Source organism: Glycine soja, chromosome 10 (assembly GCF_004193775.1).
Source record: "Glycine soja cultivar W05 chromosome 10, ASM419377v2, whole genome shotgun sequence".
NCBI classification, from domain to species: Eukaryota; Viridiplantae; Streptophyta; class Magnoliopsida; order Fabales; family Fabaceae; genus Glycine; species Glycine soja.
In genome coordinates, this window is record NC_041011.1 from 1,211,228 (window position 1) to 1,222,405 (window position 11,178).

Genomic DNA, 11,178 nt, shown 5'->3' on the forward strand with positions numbered 1-11,178 from the left:
CTCAATAGAGAGTGGGTGGGTTTGTGCATTTTTTCGTGTTTCCAGCCCAAGGGGACTTGTGCTGTGTAAGGGCTTGTGTTAGGAAATATAATAAAGTTGTTAATAAATTTACCAAATACCTTGAGGAGAGTTGGCTGTTAATGAGAAAATAAATTTTACCAAACACTAGGCTGCCTGTTAATTTGTTGGCCAGTGTACCAAATTTGTCACAAGTAGTAAAGTATTCGAAAGTCTGAGTGTCGAATTCAGAGAGACTTTGTTTGTACTTAGATTAATGCAAATTCAATTTACAAGTAAGAGATAAGAAGGAAAGATAGAGAAAGATACTGGAGAAAAGATAAAAGATTTTAAAGATAAAAATAAAAGATGAAAAAAAGATAGGATAAGAAAAGTAAAAGATAGGAAAATTAAAGATTAAGATAAAGATAAAGAAAAGATAAGATGATTAAAAGACAAGTTATTAGAATGTGGTAATGTTATTAGGACCTAGCATGTCCTCTTTGTCTAGGATGTATGATTTTATGATTTTTCTTTATCAATTCAGGTGATTTTATCATATCCACATCTATTCATTTAGATGCCCGTCCATGATTTCTCACGATGACAAACTTATTTTATTTATATATCTCCTAAATCTCTTTCAAAAGATTTGACAAATAAAATGCATTTGAATTCTAGATGTTTAAAAATGCATGGGTAAAAAACTATCATTTTATGTCTAGCAATTATTTTCTTATGAAATCTTTTCTTTTTGTTCGATTAGAAGTTACCTCTCTCGAGTGCCTAACCCCTAAAATGATGAAAAGATGAATAATGCGTGAAAAGATAAACAGAAAAGATAATAGAATAAGAAAAATCTGGTATTGCATTGATAAATAGTGAGTACATATCATACATCGCATTTCCCCTGCTACAGATGCATTCATCGGGGGTGGTGTCTTTCCCTTTGGTCTGACTCTCTATTTATAGTTGTTGGAGTGGATTTTGGGCCTTTGTAGACTTGCTTAGCGTGTCCTTCCTCGCTTAGCGCACATCGAGCTCTTCTTACTTAGCGCGTTTAGTTTCTGTTTTGCCCGCTTAGCGTCTGTTGCCCGCTTCGCACAGGTGCTAAATCTCGTGCTTAATGCCCTTGCTTGGCGCCTGGATCTTCAGTTGCGCTCAGTGCGAGCTGCGCGTTGAGCGAGGCATCTGGGCTGGGCCTTATTGCATATTTCTTCTTTTCTTTGTTGTTCCTCCACTTTTTGCTTTTAGTACCGCCAATTTTATATCCGAATCAAGATTTAACGAAACATCAATTCTTTAACACTTAAGCGCAAATAACTACTAAATAATTATTTTTAAATATAATTTTACTTTGTTTTTTATTATCAAAGTACAATTATTTAGCAGTTATCACTGTCCTTTTTAATATATGACTTCAAAGGGATTATAACATAAAATTGCATAAAAAGTTATTGGCTATTTGGGCCCTAGATATTTAGTAGTCTTTGATGTGATTTAGGAAGAGGAACGAGCAATATTGCATTTTGAACTTTGAAATCGTTTTCAAATTTCAATCCTTTTTTCTTTGGATGTGTTTAGAAGTTGTTAAAAGATTTGTCTGCCCTGCACAACAAATGAGTACAGGAGATTGGCCTTTCATTATTGTAAAATGATCCCATGGCTATTTGACTCTTTGAAGAGAAAGTATAAGTATGATAAGTGATGATGTTTTAAATCCGCTGTAAAATAAGAACTGTCTAATTTGTTTTTGCTGTTTTTTATTGTCAGTTTTAGTTATATTTAACAATTTTAAACAATCTGTGACAGCGTTAGGAATTTTAGACGGTGAGAACAAAAAAGTTAAAATACTGTAACTATAGATATTAAAATGGAATGTCTTAAAGTTTAAACAACAGGACTAAAAAAAATGTTATAATTATAAATATCAAAAGGTAATTAAACCGTCGTTTTCTGAAGACAATTTCAATTACTATCTCCTGCACTGCAGCAAGCTTAACACATTCGTGAATTATCTTTCGTATTTTTGCCGTGCGTGTCGCAAAAAATAAAGAGCATTTTGAACGAACACGCAATATTCGTAGACTTTACGTTTTCTAACTATTTTGTTTGTAATATTTTACGGCAAATATGAGAACATCTGGTTGGCTAAAATACGAGAGCGTGTCGATGGACGACTGATATTTTCGCGTCCAAACAATCTTCATACTTCTAAGAGCACGAAAAATATCAAGATTTTTATGACTATTCCAAAATTCTAGAAAAACAAAACCAAACCCAGGTTCCGAAAAGTTAGAAAATTAAACAAAGTGTGTGTTCTGTTCTCTCAACAAAATGAAATATCTCTTGTACTAAAAAACAAAAACTGGTTAAGTGTTGGACGTGGAAGGCCACAAGTGGTTATGACAAGATAAGTAATATGCGTACACAAATATTCAACAGCATTGGTTATATATCTTAGCATATCCCTCGCTATCCCCCAACATTAAAACCTCTCTATTACAATAAAAACACTCAAAGAGGAGAAAAAAGAAGAAAAGAATGGTAACAATAGCTGGTGGTGTGAGTCTTTCAAGCCCTAGCAGGGTATTTGCTAATGCTAAGGGAATAGACTCAGCACAAAAGGCCCAGGCCGTGAGGTTTCCAGCTCTGTCGAGGCCCATTCAAAAGTGGCCTGGTTTGGTGAAGACCCGGCCCGTTCGGGCGACGCCGGAGAAGATATCGGAGAAGGTAGAGGAGAGCATAAAGAGCGCGGAGGAGGCGTGCTCGGGAGGCGGCGGTGACGCGGAATGCGCGGCGGCCTGGGACGAGGTGGAGGAGCTGAGCGCGGCGGCGAGCCACGCCAGGGAGAAGCAGAAGCAGTCTGACCCGCTCGAAAATTACTGCAAGGACAATCCAGAGACTGATGAGTGCCGCACCTATGATAATTGATGACTGAACTCAGTCATTCCAAAGTTACATGCATGCATCTATTACTTTTACCTTCTGTTACGTACATCAGACACCATGTATTATTAATTAATTCTTATTTATAATAAACACAATTCAAAATCTGAATCACTCGTCATATGTAGTGGTTCGTCCTAGCTGTTTAATTTATATATTCATGCTTATCTGTCTTTCTATTTGTGGCTAGTGGATGGAGGCTGATGTGGTGCAACTTTTACATGTTGCAAATCAGCAAGTAATTTAAAACACCAAATACAAATGGTTGCCTCACTAATTGTCTCTCCGATTCAAATAATAATGGATCGATCGACAACAAATTATAAAGGAAAAAATCAGCTAAAAATTGTCAGCCTTGTTACCTTCCAATTTCCATGATAAAAACTTCGATTCTGTGTGCAGAACAATTCTTCTTCCACCTTTGCATTTCTTGAAGAAGCCATTAATCATTTCATGTTAATAATATATATGACTGGACCAAGGAGTACTGTAAGAACGTTAAATTACCTAACCTCCTTCCGTGGGCTTTTTGATTGAAAATCCTAAACAAGCTCTTAAAGATTTAACCTATATATATTAATAGCCTAAAGTTTTAGAAGGACTTTATGGTAGTCCTACACAACGAAAATTGTTGACTTACCCTAGTTTAGAATTATAGACTATTACAGATCTACAATGCTAATAAATTCACTCGATTTTATCAACTAAACAATCGATTGTTTTATCACTTTTCATTTGTGTAATTACAGATTTACAGCGCATATATAGGGTGAAGAACAGTAAAAATATAAATATCTAAAAATTAGATAGAAAAGATTAAGAATATTTAGAACTCACAACCATAAAAAAAAAATGCATTCATTAACTTACATTTGAAGAAGGAGTCTAGCTTATATACTACTTGACACCTTGAGAAAGAAAATGAGAAAAGAGAGAGAGATGTAGCTAGGTAAGAATGTATAGAAGATATGATTAGATGACACTAGGATTTAAAATAAGAAAAAAAAGATTTGCATTCTTTCACTTTACCATTCCGACATGACACCAGATAAATATAAAATATCTCTTTTTTCTATTGATAAATTAAATATAAAAAAATCTATTAAAAATGAAAAAAAATCTCAAGAAAATTTGCAGATGTTAAGTATTAATTCATGAATTATTCTTGAATATTTGAATATAAGTAGTATTTTTCTTAATAAGATAAGAAAATAAAATTGATAAATAACTAATCAAATTTGCTTTTTTATCGGAATTTTTTTTTCTCTTCGTTCCAATTATAAAAGCAACTGTCAATATATGTAAAATTCCTTAACAAATTTGCATCAGATCAGCCCAGTCCACTTCCACTTCTTGGCTCAACAAACCTAGGGTTTTGTTAGACATACCTCCCACTTTTAATCGTTTACTTCATGTTCACTTGTTTCGTAATTATGCTTACAAATATAACCCTCTTCATCTTTGGACATTAGTGCACATCCTTTGTGTTTCACCAATTAATTTCATCGCATTTCATCTCAAGTCTCAATCACTTTTGTTTACTTTTGCAAATCAAGCAACCCAATTAATTCTTTCTCTCTCTACCAATGAATTCCCTCTCACATTTTCTCTTTCACTTTCATTCTTGTCTCAGGAACCAACAAAAACAAAATAAAATTCTACAACTGAATCAAACACAAACCCTCACTCACTTACTGCCACGCCAATGTCGCTACTCTGCTTTGCGATTGTACCCTCAATGCTATTCATTTTTTGTTTCTTAAATTTCGTAATCACTGCCACCGTGTTTGACTTCAAAATGTTAACCTTAGGCATCCTCAAGCTTCTCAACGATGCTTTGAACAAGAACACCCTCAAGCCTCATGCGCAACCTCGTTGTTCCAATCTTCAATGCTGGCACAACTCTTTAATCTCTATCGGCGACAACCTCGCCTTGGTTCTCTCGTCGGACGACGAGACCAATAGCAACACCCATTGGTTTCTTAGCCTCTTCTTTTTTATCGATCCCCCTTTCAGAGTCATTCTTGTCTTGAACAAAGACAAGATGGAAAAAAAGAGAGACAAAAAAGTCGTTGAAATAAACCGCAAAAGAGAAGAAGAAAGGACATATTTGGAAAAATAATTACAAACTAAGGTATAAAATTAAAAGTTGGAGATATATTTAACAAATGTTCAAACCTAGACCGACTTCACTTGAGCATAAGCATGACAATAAGGCCGAACGCGTACCGATTTTGACGGGAAAAACTCGAGTTGACTAGAGTTGGATTCGAGTTTTCTTTGACAACCAAAGTTAGATTCAGGGTCGGAAATCAGATTATTAATACCCGCTCCCAAATTTATTCTGCTAATAATTAATTTACAAAAATATTCTTACATATATATAACACACTAAAACCTCAAACTATTTGATTGAATTTTATACTAATGTTAAATTAGATTTTATACTGTTATATATAATCTAAAAATATGTTGTGATTATTATTTAAATTTATTATTTTTTCATTCTATGAAAAATTATATTTTGTATAGAATTTTATAAATATATCTGGGATGAGAAAAATCTAACTCTAACAAGAGTGAAAATGACACAAAATCCAAACTGTCATCTCTATCTTCGATCTAGCTTATGATTGGTTTCAACAAGAATCACACACAAATACATTTTTTTACTAACAAAAACTTGCCCTCAAAACTAAAAATAAAATATCAATAAATATTTCATTGTCGTAATTTGATAACCAACCACAATTATTAATTACTCAAATAATTAAGTATGTATAAAAATAATTTATTACATGATTTTTCCATGCTGTATTGTACTAATGTTGGGTGTACGAGTCGGTTAATAACCAACCATAGTTATTATCCTACAATACATCTTTGCATAAATCAATTACGGAGTTAATAATATGTTAGGAGTATTGTACTGTTTTGGTCATTTATAGTTTTGTGATCTTGTTTTCATTTCTTCGCTTGATATGCAGACAGCAGCGGATTCAGAATTTTTTTTTTTTTTGCGAGAACAACAAATAATTTATAATATTATCAAAAAAAATATTAGCTATTACAAAATATGTAATATTATAATAAAAAATAAAAAGTACTTATATTTTTATAAATTATAATTATCTTTTATGTATTTTCATATTTTCAAAATATTTTATATTTTTTTATTGTCAATAATATAAAAAATTAAATAAATAAACAAGTAAGATTGATATCAATTTAATTTCTTTTTTTATTTATTAGATTTTTCTTACATTCATTTTAAAACAATTTTTCTTATGGAGACAATATTTATTTTTTTATGAGGGTAATTTTCCTTATTACACATGTACAAATAAAAAATCTTATTAGAACAGTTACCCCACACCCTATAACGTGAGTATACGTACATATAATGAGTAGCAGTTGGGGATATTAATATGCAATATGCTAGTCTGTTAGGTGTAAACAGACAGAGGAACGTATGAAGGTGGGGGCCTTGCCCCGCCTCCCCTAGCTTTTTTAAATCTTTTTATACTTAGATAAATATATTATTTTTTATTGTATTTATTGTGGATATAATTGTATTTTTTTCTCTTTTTATATAAAATATTTGAACATCACTTATTTATTTTGAAATTTTAGAAATATAACCTGTTTAATATTTACATCAACTATAAATATAACCAGAAAGTAAGAAATACTAATACTTATAGATGTCGCTCAGAATTGTATTTTTCGCAAGAAAAACCAACTTATGAAACAATTCCTCCCATGTAAATACTTCTCAAAAGTATTCATATGGGTAATTAGTTTATTGAAAATCCTCATTTTCTTCATAAAGTCTAAGAAATAGACCCCATTCATGACAAATTCTATGGTGGAAAACTAAGAGTGTGTTTGGATAGGATAATTTAATTAGGTAATGTATTTTTTATAGGGAATTAATTTTTTTTATTAAAAGTAACTGTTTGAATATTTTAGTAAAAGAAATTCAAAATTTTAGAATTTTAAAAGAGATTTTAGTTAGTTGAAAGAATAAAATTTCAAATTCTATCTTCAAGGGAGTGTGAATTTGGAAATTATGTATCGGTTCTCTCTTCTCTCTCTGGTTCGTGAGGTTCGTCACGGAGCGCGCCTTCGAAGTTTTGGAAAATTCCTTCGGAGTTCGCCAACTCCATGGCGACATGCTTGGGCGGCGCGTGTGCGAGTCATGGCCTTGCACGGAGGCGCGTTGGTCCTTGATCTCCCCCAGGCGAACACTCGGACAGCGCTGCCGCTTCGGAGCTAGTGCTAGAGGAGCGACGATCTCGGCACTTGGTTGTGACCTCGTTGTCGGAGCCGGAGCTGCAGTTTCCTCCGCGGCATCCGGTGCAGAGGGGATTGCAGGTTCCGGCGACGGTGGATTGTTTTCTGGCTCTTCCGCCATTGTGGTTACAGTGGTTGTGGTGGTGTGCGCGGGATAAGGGAGATGGAGAGTTTTCTGGTGCGATAGGGTGCAATTTGAAACTTACTCTAAATTTGAAGCTTTTTCTGAAGAGGGAGAGGTTGAACTTAGGGGAGAGAGGAGAATTTGGGTTTGGTTTTGATTTGAAATCTGAGGCTGTCATTTGGTGGTAATTATGTAATTGTTAAAGAGAGAGTTTGTATCTAAACACATAATTTTAAAAATAACAAAATTTAAATTGAAGCATTTAAAATTCTCAAAATTTAAAATTCTTTAGAATTTTAAATAGCCTCATCCAAACATATTCTAAAGATTTTTCCCACCATGGGAGAGTAAATTTTAGACTATTTAAGTTTTTTTTTTAAGTTTTATTCGGTGGCTAAGGTTTCTTTTTCTTCCTCTTTCCTAAATTACCCTCTTCTTTCCCCTTCCTTTGTCTTTCTTCTTCCTTGTTCTTTGTTGTAGACCACCATCACTACACAACAACCACCACAGTGATGCCATTAAAGGAAGCCAACTACAACAATGACGACAACACTTAACAAGACTCTTCCTCCCAAGCCAACGACGACAACACATTAGCACGACAGGCAATCCTTTCCTTTTTTTTTCTCTTTCCATCTTCAACCAACCTTTTTGGTGTCTATTTGAAGTTGACGACAACGACATCACCACTAATCTCTCCTGGCTACCAGCTACCCTGTTTCTTTCGTCATCCCCTCTCTCCATCACAAACACCACTTTACTACTAATAGACCCATTGTTTCTCCATGATCATCAATGGCTTTCATGAAAACAACAAACAACAGAGGACCCAACATAGAACAAAAAATCTAATGTAGATAAAACTATGAAGATAATGTTCAATATATTTCAGATTTGAGAAATTGATACAAAAACCAACAACAAAAATTCATGGCAACAGATTGAAGAAACAGATCCAAATAATAATAAAAAAAGCCACTCACAAGCCTCTGCGAAATCGATCCCGAGAGACAAACACTAGACAACGAACTACCATGAAACTCCTAGTTCCTCATTCCGTCGAAGACAACTTATGTTGTCACTAGAACCTCATTTTCATCGATATCGTGAACCACACCTGGAAATGACCTTCCCTTTTGATGTATGAAATGAAGACCTCATTCACCACCGCACAATGCATCACAAAACCAATCCCTCAAACCCACCAAAGTCGCCTAACAAGAATACATTGCCGTAAATCGTTCTCCTTCACTCTTTAGCTCTTCTGTTTTGAAGAAAAAATGGTTTTAATTAAAAATTTTAATATGTAAATTTAAAGTTTTATAATAATATTTAATAAAAATATTATTAAATAAAAACTAGGTGAAACCACTGATTTCATGTCCCGCACCCAAGTCACCTAGTCTCACACCCAAGTCAGCATCACTCCCCATGGCAGCTCCGTAAGGAAGTCACGCAGGCTCGAGCTTGCCGCCTCCACCTATTTTCATTGTCGACAACCCCGTTTCTCCTTTCTCAGTTTCTCTCCCTCTCACTCTTGTGACGGCCAGAGGAACGTTCACAATCACAGTCTCTCGCTCTGTCTCTATCAGGCTCCTTCTTGCACCTGCCGTTCGCGTCGTTGCCCCTCAACTTCTTGCTCTGTCCATCATCGACGTCGACGTCTGCCGCCATACCCGCCACCATCTCCACCACCACCACGACCAGCACGGGTTGGCGCTTCGAGGATAGTGGTGTTACAGCCATCTAGCTCTTGGTCGTTCACTTCGATGTTCATCGTTCTCCTTGGCTGCTAGGCCGCGCAGGTCACATATCCAATCCTTTCAGCTTCTATGTTGTTGATAACCCTCGAGGGTTATCATTTGGAAGAGCCCAACTCAGCAATTTTACTCACATACCTATTTTTTTCTACACCCACCCCCTATATTTGCTTGTTTTATTGTCCAACCTTAAGGACAATGTTGTTTTTGGAGCGGTGTGTAATGATAGCAATACCATATAGAGAGAGGGGTGCGGATAGCAGCCATAGGCCCACAATCAGACCAGCTTTGCCTTGCTATTATCTTGTCGGGAGTTTGTTATAACTAATAGGATAATTTCACAAATTCTATTTCCATTCTGTTACATTGTCCCCCACTATCAAGTGTATCAGCCATTATAAATACCATGAATGAATGAAATAAAGCAAAAAAAAAAGTGTTATCAGTATAGTCCCATCGCAGCAGTAAAAATTAGCAATAGCATAGAAGCTCACCCTAACATGACCCCACCAAATTAGTTAGTGAGGTGAACGGGTGACACTTTGCAGAGAGTGATGCCACGAGAGGAATTGAGTGGTACCACAAACATTTCACGTGACTTGAATCATTTACTGTAGTAAATAGAGTAAATACTTTACATACCGACCCAAAATGGTATCTGGTTAGAAAAAATTACTTATTTTGTTCAAAAACCCGTGGAATTCGTCCCCAATTCAATAGTTTTACTACTATGTCATTAATTTTATCTAGAGGGTGAAGGTGAGTGTTAGCTAGTATAAATACGGGATGACTCCCCATGCATCGTCACATACACTGCAATTATGGCTACCTCCAAGTTCCATACTCAGAAGCCACTCTTAGTTGTTCTATCTGTCGTTGTGGTGCTACTCACCATGACCAAGGTAAACTCAACGGAAACCGTTTCTATCACCTGCGACAAGTTCGTGCCGAACCAACCGAACCCTGATCCTCCAAGGAGACGCCCTTGTGACCTCATCGAGAAAGTTACAACTCACCAAGGTTGACGAAAGCGAGGTCTCTTGGTCGCGCCCTCTACTCCACCCCTATCCACATTTGGGACAGCGAAACCGGCAGCGTTGCCAGCTTCGCCGCTTCCTTCAACTTCACTGTTTATGCCTCCGACATAGCAAATCTCGCAGATGGGCTTGCCTTCTTCCTCGCACCAATTGACACTCAGCCTCAGACACGCGGAGGGTATCTTGGTCTTTACAACAGTACTGACACACAACAACATTATCTCTGTTGAGTTTGACACTTGGGATTCACCAAATCTACACATCGGAATTAACGTCAATTCTATCAGATCCATCAAACTCGTCGTGGGGTTTAGCCAACGACCAAGTAACCAATGTTCTCATTACCTATAATGCCTCCACCAACCTCTTGGTTGCTTCTTTGGTCCATCCTTCGCAGAGAAAGCAGCTATATCCTCTCTGATGTGCTCGATTTGAAGGTTGCTCTTCCCGAGTGGGTGAGGATAGGGTTCTCTGCTACCACCGGACTGAACGTAGCTTCGGAAACGCATGACGTGCATTCTTGGTCTTTTTCTTCCAATTTGCCATTCGGTAGCAGTAACACTAATCCTTCGGATTTTGCAATCTTTATCTAGCGTGTAACTGAAATATTGTACGTGACAAATTGAAGAAAGTGTAATAAGACTCTCGCTTCTTCCTAGTGACTGTCATTGCTATAATAAATGTTATCTATCACATACAATTTATCGTAATGCATGTCAGACTATAACACAATTCTACTTGTCAAATGATCAATAACTCTCTCCTGGTTTAAAACTCAAGTGGCTGAGGGGGCCATACGGCAACCCAAACATTTTTCTGTTTTTATACATATGAAAAAGTAGCCAAGAAACATGGTAAGCTAAGATTAGTGCCCGTAAATTTTTAATATAATGTACCTCAAGTTCAAAGAATAACACTTTTTTATCTGACAATTTTTTTTCATTCGTCTAAATAATACTGCACTCTATATCCATTGACGGACTTCAACTGCATGTAGTTTAAGAGAAAATTTACC

At 35.9% G+C, this 11,178-nt stretch overlaps 1 protein-coding gene and 1 pseudogene across 1 annotated transcript; both read left to right on the forward strand.

Annotated features, from left to right (window-relative positions):
• The first annotated feature begins 2,473 nt into the window (after window positions 1-2,473).
• On the forward strand, window positions 2,474-3,101 carry LOC114370490 (calvin cycle protein CP12-2, chloroplastic-like). Its single transcript, XM_028327849.1, has one exon. It carries the CDS (start codon window positions 2,542-2,544, stop codon window positions 2,929-2,931), a length of 390 nt encoding a protein of 129 aa, XP_028183650.1. The 5' UTR covers window positions 2,474-2,541; the 3' UTR covers window positions 2,932-3,101.
• Window positions 3,102-9,913: 6,812 nt separating this feature from the next.
• LOC114370489 lies at window positions 9,914-10,821 on the forward strand (annotated as a pseudogene).
• Window positions 10,822-11,178: the final 357 nt, after the last annotated feature.